The sequence below is a fragment of the Telopea speciosissima genome, chromosome 1 (genome assembly GCF_018873765.1).
Source record: "Telopea speciosissima isolate NSW1024214 ecotype Mountain lineage chromosome 1, Tspe_v1, whole genome shotgun sequence".
In the NCBI taxonomy this organism is placed as follows: domain Eukaryota; kingdom Viridiplantae; phylum Streptophyta; class Magnoliopsida; order Proteales; family Proteaceae; genus Telopea; species Telopea speciosissima.
The window spans coordinates 43,482,885-43,502,252 of NC_057916.1; the positions used below are offsets into that span (position 1 = coordinate 43,482,885).

The 19,368-nt window shown below is 38.9% G+C and overlaps 2 protein-coding genes across 3 annotated transcripts; one reads left to right on the forward strand and one right to left on the reverse strand.

Moving 5' to 3' along the window:
* Positions 1–11,971: 11,971 nt before the first annotated feature.
* Positions 11,972–15,905, reverse strand: LOC122645670 (chitin-inducible gibberellin-responsive protein 1-like). Of its 2 annotated transcripts, none has more exons than XM_043838992.1 (2): positions 15,821–15,905; positions 11,972–13,806 (listed from the first exon to the last, which is right to left on the reverse strand). In XM_043838992.1, the coding sequence occupies exon 2, from the start codon at positions 13,788–13,790 to the stop codon at positions 12,051–12,053; it is 1,740 nt and encodes a 579-aa protein (XP_043694927.1). In that variant the 5' UTR covers positions 13,791–13,806; positions 15,821–15,905; the 3' UTR covers positions 11,972–12,050. The 2 variants fall into 2 exon arrangements, with proteins under 2 accessions (XP_043694927.1, XP_043694935.1); XM_043839000.1 differs by lacking the exon at positions 15,821–15,905 and adding an exon at positions 15,770–15,803 and having other exon boundaries at positions 11,972–13,809.
* Positions 15,906–18,822: 2,917 nt separating this feature from the next.
* Positions 18,823–19,164, forward strand: LOC122649983 (receptor protein kinase TMK1-like). The gene has a single exon (XM_043843264.1). The coding sequence runs from the start codon at positions 18,823–18,825 to the stop codon at positions 19,162–19,164; it is 342 nt and encodes a 113-aa protein (XP_043699199.1).
* Positions 19,165–19,368: the final 204 nt, after the last annotated feature.

Genomic DNA, 19,368 nt, shown 5'->3' on the forward strand with positions numbered 1-19,368 from the left:
AAAATAATCTAAGTGAATAAATAAAATAAGAAATAAAAATTTCAAATTCAAATAGCAATATATTTCAATTCCAAACATAAACATGCATACACATTAAACTTCAAAAGATTCAAGTACACATTTTCAATCTCAAATATTCTCCCCCTTTGCCATTGTCAAAAAGAGGGGCATTACACATCATGCATTAGGGTCAAAGGGTGGAATAGGTGGAATAGAGCTTGAGGCACCAGGAAATGGTGGTCTAACTCCTTGAGGGGTAGCTCCCGGTGTGTCAAGAGATAGAAAGCCAAGATTGAGATAGAGTTGATGCATGGCATTAAGAATTTTATCTTGGCGAACATTTAGAGAGTCAAAATCGGTCTTCATATCGTTGCGAAGAGAAGTAACATCATCTTGAATTCTTTGTTGACCGAATTCAAGTTCCATGATCCAGTTATTTGCTTCGTCCATATATTCATCGATGCTTGAGACCCATTCTTATAGAGATGCCGGTACTCCTTCTTGTGCTTGACAAGGAGGGGGCACATTCTCATCCAAAACTTCTTCTTCAACGAACACATCGAAAGGAGGAGGAATAGCTATAGTGTGAAAGCTATTATGAGTGATGTGTTGGAGAAGTACTGTGGATGCTTCCTCATGATCAAGATCAATGGTGAAGGCCCAGAAAAGGCGAGTAAGAAGCCAGCCAGAAGGAAGATTATCATGGTGGAATACACTTCTTCATGATTGATCAAATCACCAAAGTTGGTGTTCTTTGGGGTCCAAAAGATGCAAGGTCCATCATTTGAGATTTCAAGAATGCGGGCAAGGTCATCAAGAGAAAGTTCTATGTGAGTGTTTTTCACATAGGAATGAAGTTTCAAACCTTGTTCTGCGCCGCTGAAGTAGAGGTTAGCATAGAAATACTTGATAAGGTAGGAATAAAAAGGGTCCGAAATGTTGAGAAGGGGTTCCCAACTAATCTCCTTGAAGCGTTCTTTGAGACGGATGCTATTGAAAGAGAACACGTCAACCTCACGTCCTTCTTCAATTTTTCTTGCAAAGTAGAGATGCCAATTTGCACAGCATTCCCTAGACCAAAATAAACGATCTTCTCCTTCGGCATACGGTTGTCTTGAACTGCTTCCTCTTCCTCCAGTCCTTCCTCATTTAGAGGGTGGATTTTCAGCCATTGTCTCCTTACCTCTTCGACTCATTTTGAAAGAGAGAGAGAGAGAGAGAGAGAGAGAGAGAGAGAGAGAGAGTAAAAATAGAGAGAGAGAAGTGTTTAACAAAAAATATTATAGTGTAAAACACAATTTAGAGTGAATAGTGAGTCAAAAAAAATAAAAAAAATGAGCTTTAAATAGGCAAACACATCTGCATAATAGTCAAAAAATAGTCAGAAATTCCAATCTAGTATACCATTTTATGATCCGGTATTCCATTTTGGGTCCAAAAGCTATAAAAACAGCCAGAATTGCTGAACCAGCATACCGGTTGGCAATCCGGTATGCCATTTTAGCAGAAACAAAAGTAAAACAGCATATAAATAGTAAACAAATGTAAGCAGATTATGCAAAGGGGTCACATATGCATAATTCTCGACGTAGGGTGCAGAAACTTTCTTCACTCAAGGGTTTTGTGAAGATGTCCGCGAGTTGCTTCTCGATCTCAATGAAATCAAGTCGGATTTCACCTCGTTGAGCCGTGTCAAGTAAGAAATGGTGACGGATATCAATGTGTTTAGCTCTTGAGTGTAAAATTGGATTCTTGCTAAGGTTAATTGCACTTGTGTTATCACATTGGATAGAGGAGGTGCCAAACATAACTCCATAGTCTTGGAGAGTTTGCCTCATCCAAAGCACTTGTGCACAACACCGTCCGGCTGCAATGTATTCAGCCTCGGTGGTAAAAAGAGCAACAGAGTTTTGCTTCTTACTAAACCACAAAACTAAACATGATCCTAAGAAGTGACAAGTTCTACTTGTACTCTTACGATCAACATGACACCCGGCAAAATTGACGTCGGAGAAGCTAACAAGGTCAAAGTCATTGTCCATAGGGTACCAAAGTCCAATGCTTGGGGTTCCCTTCAAGTACTTAAAGATTCTCTTCACAGTACTTAAGTAGGATTGCATAGGTTTGACCTGAAACCTTGCACAAGCACAGACACTAAACATAATGTCAGGTCTACTAGCCGTTAGATACAGTAAACTACCTATCATGCCTCTATATTTAGTTGGGTCAACAGAGGTTCCATCTTCATCCTTGGACAAAGTTACAGATGTACTCATTGGAGTACCAGATGACTTTTGTCCATTGATGTCAAACTTCTTTAATAATTCTTTAAGATACTTTGTTTGACTAATGAAAATCCCATTAGAGGTCTGTTTAGTTTGGAGTTCTAGAAAGAAGTTCAATTCTCCCATTAGACTAATTTCAAATTCACTACTCATGATTTACTAAATTCAAGGCAAAGTGATTCATTTGTAGAACCAAAAATAATATCATCGACATAGATTTGAACTATAATTAAATCATTTTTATCAAGCTTAACAAATAAAGTAGTATCTATCTTACCCATTGAGAAACCATCAACTAGAAACTTACTCAGTCTGTCGTACCATGCTCTTGGGGCTTGTTTCAAGCCATATAATGCTTTCTTCATCTTATAGACATGGTCAGGGAACTTTGAATCTTCAAATCCAGGCGGTTGAATGACATAAACTTCTTCATTTATATAGCCATTCAAGAATACACTTTTGACGTCCATTTGGTGTAACCTGAAATTCTTATGACAGGCAAAAGCAAGCAACATTCTAATTGACTCAAGTCTAGCTACAGGTGCATATGATTCATCAAAATCAATACCTTCCTGTTGGTTATATCCTTGAGCAACCAGCCTAGCTTTGTTTCTAGTTATGTTACCATCTTCATCAAGTTTATTTCTAAATACCCATCTAGTCCCAATAATTTTGGTGTTAGAGGGTTTTGGCACTAAGTCCCAAATTTTATTTCTTTCAAATTGATTAAGTTCTTCTTGCATAGCAATTATCCAATCACTATCCAAAAGGGCTTCCTTTACATTCTTGGGTTCGATGGTAGATATGAAAGCCACATTGGAACAAACATTTTAGATTTTACTCCTAGTTTGTATACCTTTATCAAGGTTTCCAATGACAAGGTCAAGTAGATAGTCTTTAACAGTCTTAATCTCTTTAGGAAGTTGATGTACTTGATTATTAGGTTCTTCTAAAGAGATATTTTCCACTCTTTTCCTAATCTCAAGTACTTCATCTTCATCATTTTCTTCTAAGTCTTTACACTTGTCCTTGGCCATGGATTCATCAAATTTTACATTCATAGACTCTTCCACAACTAGAGTTCTTTTGTTAAAAACTCTATAAACTCTACTATTTGTGGAGTAGCCTAGAAAAATACCATCATCGACCTTTTCTTTAAACTTTCCTAAGTTGTCTTTAGTGTTAAGAATAAAATATGCACAACCAAACACTTTAAAGTAATCAACTTTAGGAAGCTTGTTATGAAAAAGTTCATAGGGGGTCTTTAACAAGATAGGTCTTATCAAAATCCGATTTAACACATAACAAGCCATGTGAACAACTTCAGCCCAAAAATACTTTGGTAAAGAGTACTCATTGAGTATTATCCTTACAGTTTCTTGGATAGTTCTGTTCTTCCTTTCAACAACACCATTTGATTGTGGTGTTCTAGGGGTCAAAAAATTATGAGTTATACCTTATTTTTGACAAAACTCACCAAATTCATCTATATTATCAAATTCACCACCATGGTCACTTTTTATAGAAATGATCAAGTAACCCTTCTGATTTTGTATTCTCTTACAAATAGATACAAACTCCTCAAATGCATCATTCTTATGCTTGAGGAAAAGGGTCCAAGTGAAACAGGAGTAGCTATCTACAATAACGAAAGTATACTTCTTTTCTCCCAGGCTAGTGGTTTGAATTGGTCCAAAAAGGTCCAGATGAAGTAATTGCAAAGGTCTAGAAGTAGCAACAGAATTAATGGCTTTGTGAGCTACCTTTGTAAGTTTACTTCTCTGACATGCTCCACAGGTGTGTTGCTTATCAAATTTCAACTTAGGTAGATTTCTCACCAGATTCTTAGAAGAGATGGATTTAATAATCTTGGGATTAATATGTCCCAATTTCCTATGCCATAGGATTGCATCATCAAATTTAGAAAAGAGACATGCATTAAGATAATTTATATTAAATACACAAGTATAAACATTGTTCTTTCCACTTCCTTCAAGGATAACATTATCGTTAGAGTCTTTGATCTCACATTTAGAGGTACTGAAATTAACAACATAACCATTGTTACATAGTTGACTCACACTAAGTAATTTATACTTAAGATTATCAACTAAAGTAATGTTGGAAATGATTGTACCTCCAAACTTTATGGATCCGTTTCCAATAATTCTTCTTTTGCTATTGTCTCCAAAAGATACTCATCCCCCTTTTTGCTTATTGAGCTTCGAAAATATCTTTGGGTTGGATGTCATGTGCTTTGAGCAATCACTATCAATGTACCATTCCAAGTTGCTCATATCCTACAAAATAAAGTTACTTAATAAAACTTTAGTTCCCATTGTATGTTGGGTCCGTCATTGTTAGTATCATATTTTTCCCTTGGTCTCCAAACCATTTGGTTACCATTTGTCTTTTGGTTTTCATACCAATTTGGGTATGATTGGGGGTTCCAAGGTCTTTGGTTTTGGGATACTTTATATGAACCTTGGTTCTTGGGTGGTCTTTGCACCTTAGGTGGATTTCTCCTATTTTGACCATTGAAAGATCTTTTAGGAGTTTGACCATTAAAGGATCTTCTAGGAGGGCGAATAGGCTGCTTCATATGATAGCATTCTCAAATAGTGTGTCCCTTTTTGTTGCAATTATTACATACAACCGTTTAAGGGATATATGGAGTCTTCTCTTTGGGATTGGGTTTGCTAAATTGAGGGCTTTTCTTTCTTAAGTAGCACTCCTCAATAGAGTGTCCTTTCTTTTTACAATAGTTATAAAACTTCCTTCTGACTTTCTTCCTTGCCATTTTACTTGAACTTGGCTCTTTTGATTGATTTGAATCTTTGTTCACATCATAGCCTACCCCTTCCTTATTTAGAGGTGCTTATGAGGCGTTTCCAAGTAAGATGTCAAGAGTTCTTTTTCCATTGGTAAATGATTCTAAGGATTTACACAACTTCTCTTTTTCTTCTTCCAAGATGTTAATTTGAGAAGTTAGAGTTGTATTTTGGTCTTTAAGGGTGTTTATCTCTTTCAAGAGATTCTTTTTGGTAGTGGCTAGCTCCATGTTACCTTGGTATAGGTCTTCAAAAGCTTCTTCTAATTCTAAAAAATCATTATCTTTATGAGATGGAGAAGTAGGGGTTACCTCATTTTAAGTTTCTTCATCTTCAGTAGCCATGAGTGCTAGATTAGTTTGTTCTTCTTCTTCGTTAAATGATTCATCCTCATCTTTTTCATCACTTGAATCAAAAGAATGTTCAGCTTTGTAGGCCTTCTTGTATTTCTTTATCTTTGGACAATTTCCTCTATAATGTCCTGGTTTCCTACATTTATAGTACACAATCTCTTTTGAAGAGGAATCATTAGTATCTTTGGAAGCATTTTTACCTTTTTGATCTCTTGAAAATCTCTTCTTGTTGAAAGTAGCTTTTCCTTTGTTCTTCAAGAATTTAGAGAATTTCTTGGATAGATAGGCAATTTTGTCATCAGACAATTCTTCTTCATCATCGCTAATGTCATATGTCTTGAATGCTACAATCTTCTTCTTTGGTTCTTTTGTATCATCCTCATTGGTGTCTTATTTGAGTTCCATCTCATGAATTTAGAGTGATCCCAACAGCTCATCTAAACTTAGCCTGTCGATGTCTTTGGATTCTTTGATTGCAGTAGTCTTGGGTCTCCATTCTTTTGAGAGAGATCTCAAAATCTTTCGCACATTTTCACCATTGGAGTAAACTTTTCCTAAACCTTTCAGCTTGTTCACAATGTTAGTAAATCGAGTAAACATAGCATATATGTCTTCATCATTTTTCATTTTAAATAGCTCATACTCATTTACTAGCATATCAATCTTAGATTGCTTGACTTCAAACGTACCTTCATAGGTAACAATAAGCTTATCAAACATCTCCTTAAAGGAGTCACACATGCAAGTTCTGTTGTACTCCCTTTCTCCTAGAGCACATTGAATATAACTTATAGCAACAAAATTGAATTGAATCTTAGCTTTATCAGCTGGGGTCCACTCTTCTTTGGGTTTGTCTATGATATTTGATCCATTTTCAATTACTTTTCATGCATCAATGTTATTGGCACACACGAAGTTCTTGAAGCGATTCTTCTAATAGGAGAATCCTTCACCTTCAAAGAAGGGAGGTCGAGTAATGTTGTATCCTTCAATCTTACGATTGGTAGAGGTTCCCATGGTTTTAAACTCTTAATTGGATTATAAAAATCACAATCTTGAGTTCCCGCTCTGATACCAAATGTGAAATCACCCAATGGGGGGGTGAATAGGTGATGGTTGGAAAATAAAAAAATTATACAGAAATAAAACAAATTACCAATGTAAAGACGACCAATAAACAAACAATAATTAAAAGAGTGACACAAGAGATTTATAGTGGTTCGGCCAACACTTGCCTACGTTCACTCCTCTCACCTTAGAGAGAATTTCACTACATCAAATCTTGAGTAAGAGCAAGAGGACTCGTACAAGTCTTGAGAAATGAGCAAGAGGACTCAACAACAACTAATCTTGAGTTAATGAGCAAGAGGACTCAACCTACTCTTGATTCCGAGCAAGAGAACTTAAACTACTTATATAAAGTAAAAGTGGTACTAAGGGGTTTAGAATTACCTCAAACCTTAGTAAAGATGTGCTACCTTTCAAACTATGAAGCTTTAAAGCAAATATGAATGAAGGGAGTTAAGTGAGAGTGAATGCCTTGGATTGGTGCTTGAATTCTCACTAGAGAGTGACTTGTTCTTGGAGGCCCTTAATTGTGATTAGTAGTGGTGTTTAGAGCCTTAAACAAGTGGGTATTTATAGGCTAGATGGCTTAAATTAATTAGGAATCTAGATTAGGATCGGATTCCAAAAGCCATATATAATCCGGTATGCCGGATTACCTAATTTCCTTATTGAACAAGGGAATAACGGTCAAATTACAACAGTAATTTAAGGATCCGGTATGCTGGATTCTCATCCGGTATGCCGGATCAGTGCAAAACTAAGCCAAAAATGGATCCGGTATGCTGGATCATTATCTAGCGTACTTCGAAGGGCTACTGTGGCTATTTCCCTGAGACTCCCATTGATCCGGTATGCCGGATTGGAAAACAGTATGCCGGATTGGGTAATTTCAGTGGAGATGCTTCAATTCCACCAAGAGATTGGTTTAGGGAGTTCCAAACTCAAATGGTCATGTGTTTAAGGGGTCAAAATACCTCCTGAGGACATTCTAAATGGATGTATGCGTGTGTGTGTGTGCATTACATCAATTTGTGACTTAAGATTACAAATCCATGATTACAAAGCCTTCAAAATATCTTCAATCTTCAATACGCTTTTTGGTCTTCAAGTTTTGACTTTTGACTTCCATGTCTTTGGAATCATTTTGAGTAATTATTCTTGTATACGCTCTTGTGTTTGTTCTTGTGTATGCTCCCTCTCACTTGGTGCTACGCTCTCATCTAAACACTTTAAACAAATGTTAGTCCAAGAGAGGCTTTATTTGTTATTATCAAAACATGGCTTGGAGTGTATAAGGTGTTTTCCTCAACATCCACAACCACTCTACATGCATGGTGGGTTGACCTAGGCACTACCCATAGTGAAAAATTCCAGTTTTGGAGCCTGTTCACACTTCAAACAGGCTTTGGGCGATGCACCTATCGCCTAGAGAATGGAAATGGGCTGTAATGCTGACCTGACTCTATGGGCCTCCACCAGTGGGCCATAAACAGTGTAAGGAGGTGGTAAATGACCAAAATACCCCTCCTCACATCTGTCCACTATTAATTACACCTTGGGTACCCAAGTGAGCCCCACAGGGCCTGACAACCCTGCCAGAGATGGTCCAGTTGAACTGCTGACCTAGGGACTGAATTTTGAGACTGTCGGGACCATGTACAACTTGTTACACTAGTAAAATACCAGCTTTGACCCTGAACCACATCTTTGGATGATGCACCAGGACATGGATCCAAAGGCCCAGCACAAGACCCGGAGAATTTCAAGTGATACCAGACTGAACACCGAGTCAGACCAGTGAGCCTAGATCAGTACTAGGACCTCCAAAATAGTTTGACTAATTAAATGATACGTTTCTGATTTATTACTTTAGGGTTTGATCCCGCCCTCAAGGTACACTGCCAGACTCTGGCCGAAACTGAACCAGCAACAGAACCTGTAAGACCAGACCAAGGTGAGTGGAATGTCATCGTGTGTGTAGAAGTAACATAAGTATTGTGTTGAATTGAATAATTACTTTAATAATGTTGTACTTCATATTTAATTCATGAATCTTGAAAACTCAAAATAATACTATATTGACTGCTGGAAATTTTTGTTGAACACTGTATGCTGATTGTGAATGCTAGATTAGATGTCGTAGCCGGCTTGGAAATGAGGCATGTGGTAGCCCGTAGAATGGGATACGGTTGATACTACCCGAGTCATATGATGCCATATAGACATGGGGTTAGAGTTTTATCACCTGTGCTACGCACCCTTGCTAATAGGGGTTAAGGTGTTGGATGCCTGTGGGAGTGACCATATATATGAGAAAAGAAAAGAAAAGAAAAGAAATATGATTGCACCGGAATGGTGAATATGGGCTATATGCCGGGCTATAAGCCAGAAAAGAAAAGAAAAGAGAAAAAGGGATGGATGCCTCACAGGTTAATCACAGAGGGTTGGTCGGGCTAACCTTCATGAACGAATGCGGGAGCTGACTGGTCCTCTCCGACAACTCAATGGGTGTATCGCGAAAAGGGGTTAAAAGCCCGCACAACGAATACATGTATTGGGGATTATAGTAGCACGAACATGCCTTAGTTGTGATGTTAGGTGGCTAATAAATAACTGGACTGCATTTCATGTAGGATCCATATGATTGTGATTGCATATGCATACATGATGATATGTTTCATTCATGGGCTCGGTGGAGCTCACACTCTGTTATACATGTTCTCTGTTAGATGATTCTGCAGGTAGATGTCACTGTGGCAGGGAGGCTTATTACGCGGAGGAGAGCCATGGTGGTTATGACCATATTGGTGTGGACCCCGACGAAGGTCGTGCCGATGATACGAATGTTCTCGGTGACTACTGATGATGACCCATGAAGGGTGTTGCTGTTGAAGCTTTTTGTCTTGGGGACTCCTTTTTGTTTTTGACAGGAGTTTATCCCCATTCCTGCTTTTAGTCTTCTTTTCTTCTTTCTTTTTGGGGTTGAGTTATCTCGCCATGTATATATATTTTCTTTTGTATTAGAAGTTGTATATGGTAACTTCTACTGTTCTGTCTGTGGATGTGAGCGAGGGAATGATTCGACTTATTTATGTATATAACATCATTTCCTATACTGCTACGTTTCCTTTATATTTTAATGTAAATATAGTTTTCTGTAGTACTCTGAGTTTTACATGTTGTATTACGACGATTGTGTGTCTGTGAATGGATTAACTGCTTCTAGATCCGTGGGATTTGGCGGATTGCTGTCATGCAATTCGGGTTTCCTACCTAATCCTTCCGGGGGTGGTTTGGGGTGTGTCATATATGCATCAATATGAAAATTTAATCTGTAGATATTATCTACTCCTTTGGAGCCTCGCCCAACTATCTATCAATCCGAGTGGAAAACGAACCAACTCCTCTAGTAATAGTAGGGGTTGTGCTTCTCTGATCAAATCACTTACCTACATTCGAATATAAGTTTATTCTTAAGCACACGGGAAAGATATAAGGTCTATTTACCGATAGTTCAAATATCAACAAAAACTCGAATCCATCGAATATACATGGTAGATGATTATAATAATATGAAATAAGGAAATCTATACTATTTATGAAAATGTTGGTATTATAAAAGCATAAGGTGAAAGGTGAAGGTTGGAATCAGCTAAATAGATTGAAATGAGTCCAACGCAACTGATCGAAGCATTGATCAGATTCCAATAAAAAAACATATCTGTTTTGAGGGGTGCTATTGGTCTGAACAAAATCGAGGGAACTCAGAGTGCTTAGGATGATGTGCCCAACCTAAGGGTTAGAGCGAAACAGGGAGCACCCTCTTCGAAAAGAAATGTTATTTATATAAGTTTAGCCATTACAACGGCACAAACGGGAATTTTTGGAAAAAGACTAAAAATATGTACAATATTCAAAATCTAATTAATTATCTACATAATAATAAATTAAATCGATAGTTAAAAGGGGAAGGGAGAGAAAAATAATTGTTTTGGTCAAAGAAACCTCACAGACTCAGTTTTACAGAGTTTCGACGCTCCTTTAGATTTTCCAGTGGAATTATGATCCCGTGAGTATTTTCGTAATTTTCTACCTTTTCTGATATTTTCTTGGCATATTTTCCAGAGTTTCCATCCCTTCTTTTTTTTTCTCTCTCTCTGACTTTTCCTAGAACCTTGACTCTGAATTTTCTCTCTTTTTGCCCTTTTTTGGATTATTCTGGATCCTTTCGTCTATTTTTTCTATTTTTGGAATGGCTATTTACACCCCTTTTTTAGGGTTTTCACTGGCGAAATATATAATTTTTTTCTATCAAACATATAGGGAGACATCTAGAGATCCAACTGTCGGACTTGACGATCCATATATCGTTGGAAAATTCTTTCTGAGTAAATATTCAATGATGCCAGATAAACTGCAAATTCCACCGGAAACATAAGCAAAACTTTGATCAAAGAGGGGGTTTTGTGAAACCCTAATTTGCATAATATGATGATCGAATGATATCAGCTTTGCACCAGAGCCTAGACAAGGTCTTAAAATGACAAAATGGACATACCCTAAAAGTTTTAGCCGATTTCGAAAAGGTCAAGTTGTCCGAACTAACCAAGGCACATCTGTCATTTTTAATCATTCGATCTGCGAGAGTTGTGTCAGAATCACTTCCTCATTGTCTGGAGAGTCTTCCTGAGTGACAAATTCAGGTAGTCCAATGGACCAGACCATTACAAGATGGTCTTTGGGAATGCTTTTTTGCTCGTTTCTTGAATATGTTTATAACAACGCAAAAGCATTATTTTGTTGTTAGTCAGCATTATGGAGTTCTTGGAAAAAAAAAAAAAGACTCCTTAACATTGATAAAGAGTCCATGGGAATCGCAATTTGATGGGCTGCACCTGCCACTTGGGTTGGTTGATTTTGAGAACGGCATATTGGAATCCTCTGATAAGCCTAAGCCCACTCCGACCCATAAGTCCAGCATATATTATAAAAGCCCGGTCTAGACTCCATCCTGGCATTGCAGAATGTCGGGCTGGGTGGTATTGTGGTTGTGGGCCTGGTGGGGTTAGCCACAGCAGTAAAGGCGTTTAGTAATCAAAACGCAAGATATCTCCATAGATACCTTCACTCCTGTTCAAGCCAGTTTTAGGGCTACTAGTCCCTGCCATAGGGTTAACCCCATTGTCTCCTGTTCACCTAATCTCTGCTCTCAATCTTTAATCCAAAATTTTGCAGACCTTCTGAAGACGATGCCCAGTAGTGAAGATTTCTAAGGAGATCAATATAACAAGTCAAAATTACATATACAAATGGATGCCGATGTTCCAGCTATAAGCTAGATATAAAGAGTAACAGAGGAAACGCATAATGAAGAAAACCACACTGCCTGCATCTCAGACACACCTTAAATGTGTAACTCTATATTAATAAATTAAAAAGGAAGATGAAGGGACTGGGAGATAGGTGTACCGATCATCCTACAACAACATATTTAGGTGTTGTCTATTATTCCTCTAATGCCAAGCGGAAGCTGATATCAAGTGTCTATCTTTCCAACCCAACAGCATGACCCCATCCTTCTCCAGCAGAGTATAGTCCTCCGAGTAACACCTCAAGAGACTGCGTATCACAGAGTTGACATAAGAGCTCAGTGGATATGGATGAAATCCTGCCATTGTCAATCTAGATTTCCATTTCTCCAGTAGCTCATGCCGCTCCACTCTCTCCTTCCCCTCGCAAGCAATTACGTTCACTATGTCCCTGGCCAAGCAGTGCTGCTCCACATTAATTCGTTCTCTGTTGTCCCTCGGCAGCGTAACATCAATTGACTCGAACATTGCCGAGTAGTAATCCAGAGTCTCCAAGAACCTCATGAAGAAGGGTGTAGTGTTTGTGTTAGACTCCTGCTCAACCAGGGTGACCACCTTGGGCGAAAGCGACCTCACCATCCGCAGAAGTCCATCTCTCGGATTGTTCGCATCAACAGTCTCATCTGGTGTATGGTGGAGCTGCAGAGTGAAGTTCACAGCCAGAGCCTCACCATGCCTCAGCTTGAGCATCTCACGTTTGACTTCCGGTGCAAACACTGGCACAGCATGAAACTCAACAGGGATTTTGAACTTCTCAGACATTGCAGCTAGCCTCCTCCCAACGACCTCTAACCTGTCACCACGGGCATACTGAGAGACTGGATCATCAATCCCAGTGATCCGAACATGAGGGGGACCACTTGGCCTTGCTGCAAGTGCTTGTATCAGGGTCACCCACTGGGTCCCCTGAGCAATCTGAAAATCTATGATGTGTATCCGGTCCTCATGTCTGAATGCTTCAGCAATTGCTCCATTGGCCGCCATGTAACCAAATTTAAAGTACGGGCAAATTTCATATAGGATCTGCATGTAAGAGAGCAACTCCTGGCTTTCTGGTTCTCTACACCGCAGAGCACGATAGATGTTAGAGCCTGAGGCCTCCTTCCTTGCAACCAGCCCTTCTACCATATAAGCACCCAGACGCTGGATTGGTTCTCCACTAACGGAGACAGCACTTCTAGCCTCGTGAACCAACTCATTGAAATCATCTGTCCTGTTCTCAGAAAGAGCCCTTGCACACTCAATCAGCAGTTCTTTCAGATCACTCCATCTGACCTCCTGAGAGGACACCTCAGTTGCTGTATGACACTTCTTGGCACGAACTCCGTTACCTGACTTCCGGTTCTTGGGAACAAAACATTGTTGGAGGACATTTGAATCCTGGCTCCAGGACCCTGATCCTTGACACGAGATTTGCGGCTGCTTATTTCCCTCAGTAGCAGCATTTGATGTTGTCGCTTCATCTTCTTCATCATCAGGACCCATCAGAGTAGTCTCTAGTTCCTGTAGGGCGTATTTAATGCTTTGACCACAATTTGCATTCTGCGAGGGCAAACTCCAACCAGAATAGGGCTCTAGATGGTCTTGAAGACTGACAGGTGAGTGGATTATCCAGTGGAAAGAACTGTTGGCTTCAAGTGAAGAATTACACAAGGGGCTGACCCCTGAGAGATTCTCTGTCGAGCTATACTGCTCCTGGCTGTTGCTCAGTGAAGTAAAAGTATCACAATCAAAGTGAGTGGAAAGAGGCGAGTTAGGCAAGCTCTCTGAGTTGAATCTCAGAGGTCCAACTGTCCATTCAGAGATTGCAGAAGCGATGTGAGAGAACTTGTATGATATGTCTGCACCCGTGACACCATACCTGAAATGTTGGTGCGAATCCATGCTATGAGGCTTGCATCTGTTGATCGCTTCTGGTAATAATTCTCAGTGTTGCAGGGTTTAAAGTTGGATCTCATTAGCCCTATGTAATAGAAGACTCATGACCAACATGATCTAGAGAAGATAGGGACTCAGACCAATCTTCCTCTCAGATACGAGTTTGAACTGCAACAACAATTCGAGAGAGTTCATAAGATGTGATTCTTAGAGTTTACAATGGAGCAGGAGTGCAGCTTGTACAAACTATTTATTACACGTACATCATTCTAGCAAGCACTAAAGTTGCAAGCAATTAAAATGCCCCAAATAGCCGAAGTTTACATGCTCATTAAGGAAAAGTACAGACTAACTAATACAAAAACAAATTTAGTATAAATTTTTCTGTGCAGCAGCCGTATCAGCACCAACTCATATAAGGTTCCTCTGCCTGGTAGAGTCACAAACAGAAATTGAGTACTAAATCTTGGCTTAGGCTTCCCTGACCCTTCATAATGTGTATCCACTACATAATTTGGATTTCTACTTTATGCTACTGAGAAAACATCAGCTAAGGGCAAGTTAAGTTACATGCCATACAAAAAAGTAGTATTTTGCTCTTTCAGGAATAATAGACCCCCATCAAAAGAGGAACCTTATTTGTTTCTGTACCATTAATATTCGAAAGCTAGCCAATCCATAATGATTTGAGTATTAGACTTGGCATGTTGAAGATGTACAATATCATTTGAAATGCTGGGACGATGTGAACATATTGAATTTCCATGGCCAGAAAATATGGTGACAAGCAAATCTTTAAAGCATAATAAGAAATTAAAAACTTTTGGAAGATCAAAGATGACTAAGAAAAGTGCAATTTGAATAATGGCAAGCGGCCTGCTCTAATGTAATTGGCTTTTGCATGTGGTGAAGGTGAGCATACTTGCTTAAAAGTAAGAAAGGAAAATAACAAATTTCTCGTTACTAAAGCTGCGTTAAGTATGAATTCTTGGAATGCATTATCAACCTAGAATGCATACCAAATGCACCTTAAAGTATATCTTCATTTCGAAGTCCAGACTCATACCAAATAATGCTTTTACCTTATGTGGTATTTAAACATAATATCGTCATAAGCACCCTCATCTAATACCCCTCCATCAGGAACATCATTTCCTCCCATTAATTTAGAATGAAGTTACTCATGATTTTCAAACAATTCTTGATGATACTAAGAGATAAAAATTGAAGAAATATACAAAAGCCAGCCACTAATTTCTAGAAAAAGAAGGATTTTAATGATTTACGAGCATTAGTAAATGATACTTAGATCTCAAATTAAAGCACAGTATACAAACCAGCCAGAAATTTCTAATTAGAGAAGGAACAACAATATAATGTTTAAATTAATGCATTGTATAGGAACCAGCCGCTAATTTCTAATTAAACAGATAAGGACAATAAACTCATTTAGGACAATACTCTATTTCCTATCTTGATGTATGAATATCCTATGCCTCTATGCTTCAAACTTGACAGAAGAAACCACCAAAATTGCAGTCAACAAACTTCCAGCGATCGATGTAACAGTATAAAAATAGCAACAAATGACATTCAAAACCAGAAAATCACAAGTTCTTCTGTCTCTTCCAAAGTTGTAAACCCTAACTTTGGGAGCATTGCTGCTCTGAAATAAATACCCCACGACTACCACCACGCCTCTCCACCTTTAATCCTAAATTGGAATCATAGGAAGCAAAATCCTGAAACTGATAAAAGAAACAATACCAACACAAAATGGAACACATAATAACAACCCCATCTCAGCAAGAAGCCTCTACTGATGAGACAAATCATCTCCCCAACACAATAAAATTTAACCCCAAAACACAATCAAATCGACAAATTGAAGTGAAATGATGCATAACTAGATTAAATAATTTTAAAGAGGAATGAAAATAATTAACATAAAAAAGTCGTCACAGAAAGAATCGAATACTCAAATCAGTTAATCTCCTCCATTCAATCACTTGTTGCTTTAAAGATCGAATCCTCACCTCTGTTAATCTCTTCCATTCACTCACTCGTTGCTTTTTTCTAGAATTTCTTCGCTCGTCTGAGTAGTCGCTGCTCAAGTTGAAACTTGAAACTTGAAACTTGAAACAGAGTGAGTAGAGACCCGAAGAAGAGCAATCTGGTCTTTTCTTCTTCGGTTATAAATAAAATTCACAAAAAAAAAAAAAAGGGAAAGGCCAAAGAATAGAGTGAAACGGAAGTTTGTACGGAAACTAACGGTAACGGCAATCGTCGGCCTCGTGAAACCCATTTTCATTTTGCGCTCATCGTCCCGCGCTTTGATGAACACATGTCACGGAGAATGACGGCGGGTCTGATTGCCATCCGTTCAGCCAATCAAATTCACTGACGTGTTTTAGCATTTCCAAGACTTCAACATTCTAATTTGTACTGGGATGCGCCAAGTTTGGTGGATGTGTGGGGCTTAGCAAAGCTGACATCACGTCAACAACGTGACGACGAGGATGGAAGAGAATGCCAGACAGCCAAGCGCCCGAGCGCCTCATCGCGGATGAGCTCGGAAGCATGGAATGTGGAGACATTTAATTGACGGCTTTGACCTAACATCTCATGAAATGTTGGCATGGTTTAACTGGGGGTGGGGGGGAAATCCTCAGCATTGCACCGATCTTAGGGTGCAATGGGGTGCGGCTTTGCAAGCTCGACATGTAGATACATCATTAGATGTTGTCATATCTATGTGTCGAGCTTGCAAGGTCCCATCACAATGCACCATCAGATCGGTGCACTGCAAAGGATTTTTATTCTTAACTATGGTGTAGAACATTGGCTTAGCGTAAATAGATGTAGGAAATGAAACCCATCTAACAATGAAAGTTTGAATGTTAATTCTTTAAATATTCATGAGATCAATATAAATGAAGAGGCTAATAAAAAACTGTTCATTTTTATCAAAAGGATGTTATGAAGGTCGACTGTTATGATATAGATGATGAGTTAATCAATTATGTAGATGAGGAAAGGTTTCATTAGAATGACTCCATCTGTACTTTGTAGTGTAGTCCATCAGATCTAATTTAGGTTCTCCTTTTAGTCTCACATTGCTTACAAACAAGAATGAGAATAAGCTATAAGTATTCATGGGATTGTAAGGAATCTGGGTTCAAAAAAGGAAGTGGGTCAGGGTACTCTGCCTTTCCATATACACACTTGCACATGCTCCAAGTTGGATCAGAAATTCAAATAATTACAGCGTATACATATAAACATATTGTAACTCTGGTTACATAGACTAATTTATGTTTATCATAGAAGGTATAAACGCATTGTCAACCCAGTTTAAATGTATTAGAATGTTCAAAAATCCTAAGGAATTATCGTTCAGATACGTCTAAACTCTATTGTCTATCATTTCTAACATTACAAGATGACTAACTTTGGTGCTGTGATTGATTCTACATCAACTAATACAAATACATCTTAACAATATACGATGACAATTCAGGAACAAATAAGTCCTATACACACTACCCGTTATATTACATTCATACACAAGGACTCCACATATAGTCATAGAGATGAAACCATGAGGTCCATAGGAGAGCAGAATAATAGACGAAGAATCCTTTATTTTATGGCCTTCTACGAAATCTTCTAACCTGGGTGTGGAATCTCTAGTTGCTTACTTTTGTACACACAGGAAATAGACAATGATTGAATTAGATTTTTAAAAGATGTATGGGAAAAAGATCTCTTTCCAGAAATGTGACCTATGCTAGCATTCTCATGAGTCTATCTCTCTCTTCCCCATGTGAAAAGACACCTCTGCTACCTTGTTTTAAGAAGAAGGGAGATAGACTCATGGGAGTACTGGTGTAAGTCACACTCCCATATAGAAAACTGCTTCCCTTTAGTAATTGATTCTAGAAAATAAAAAGTATATAAGATCTTGATGAAGTTAAGAGGCAATGATGAGACATTAAAACTAATTTATGCCATAGTAATGAAAGAGAAAGAGACACTCCAAAGCAGGGTTTTAGTAATCGTATCCATAGTTGACATTATTTCAAGGGTAAAGTACACGTACCCCTATGATGCATTCAATATTCTTCGTACCCCCCAAAGGTTCTAACAATTCCGTGTACCACCCCTCATAATTCCATGTATCATTCCTATTTTACCCCCCAATGCCAAACAAGTCCAAACCATTAAGTTGAGCTGTTAAGTGCTAAAAATTTGACCATTTTACCCTTTCTTCTATTTTTATAAATTTGAAAAATCCTAAATGCCCTCACCTATTTTTTCATAATATGAAAAGACCTTTGGGCATTTAAAAGTCCTAAATGCCCTCACCCACGCAACCCAATATCACGACCACCACCCACCATCGCCGCAGCCACCACCACCGCCACCCAGCATTACCACCATCACCGCCCTCTGTTACAGAGAGAAGAACTCGCACTTAACGAAAACCACACCTCTGAGGCTCAGACTCAAAAAGAGAAAAGAAAACCTTCACTCTCTCTCCCCCCTCACTTGCTTTGGATTCTTTCCTGAATCTCCGCCGCTCTCTGTGCACTCCAAAATCTTACCCTGTCTCTCTGTCTTCAGGCTTCTTCAACCTCAACGACGAAAACCTAGCCATGATGCCGACTTAAACGTTGTGAGGAACCGTCTTTTTTTTTTTTTGAATTTATCGTGTTGGCTTCTAAAGATGAGGAAGATGAAGAAAAGCCATCTTGAAAGTGGAGTTCTAGACATTCTTTTTGTAGTTTTGATCTCTTCAGTGTTTATTCCTGTAAAGTCCCAGACAAACTCAGTAGATGTTGCAGCGATGATGGCTTTGAAGCAGAGTTTGAACCCTCCGAAATCCCTTGGATGGACTGACACAGATCCTTGTCAATGGAAAAATGTGGGCTGCACAGATGCAAGGATAACCCGCATTTAAATTGGAAACCAGGGTCTCTTAGGTACTCTTCCTTCTAATCTTCAAAATCTCGTCGCCCTGCAACGATTGGAGTTTATGGATAATAATATCACTGGTCCTCTACCAAGCTTGAGTGGGTTGGGTTCGTTACAGTTTTTACTTCTTAGTAATAACCAGTTCTCTTCCATACCGGCGGATTTCTTTAACGGGCTTTCATCGCTTCAAGTTGCTGAGCTAGATAAGAATCCCTTTTCAGCATGGGAGATTCCGGACAGTCTTCAGAATGCGACGAGCCTTGCGAATTTCTCTGCAAATTCAGCCAACATTACAAGAAACGGTGGTTCAGAATGGTTTCGCCCCAATCGATACTATGATGAAGGAGACGGTGGTGTTTCATCAGCTGAAATAGAAAAGAAGCCGGTGATTCTGCATCTCTGAACTTGAACTTCTCTTGTAGTGCGAGTTCTTCTCTCTGTAACACAGGTCGGTGATGGTGGTAATGCTGGGTGGCGGTGGTGGTGGCTGCGGCAATGGTGGGTGGTGGTGGTGGTATTGGGCTGGGTGGGTGAGGGCATTTAGGACTTTTCAATGCCCAGAGGTCTTTTCATATTATAAACAAATAGGTGAGGGCATTTAGGACTT

Coding starts and splice junctions, on each gene's coding strand:
- LOC122645670 (XM_043838992.1), bottom strand. CDS start 13,790: ATGGATTCGCACCAACATTTCAGGTATGGTGTCACGGGTGCAGACATA.
- LOC122649983 (XM_043843264.1), top strand. CDS start 18,823: ATGGATAATAATATCACTGGTCCTCTACCAAGCTTGAGTGGGTTGGGT.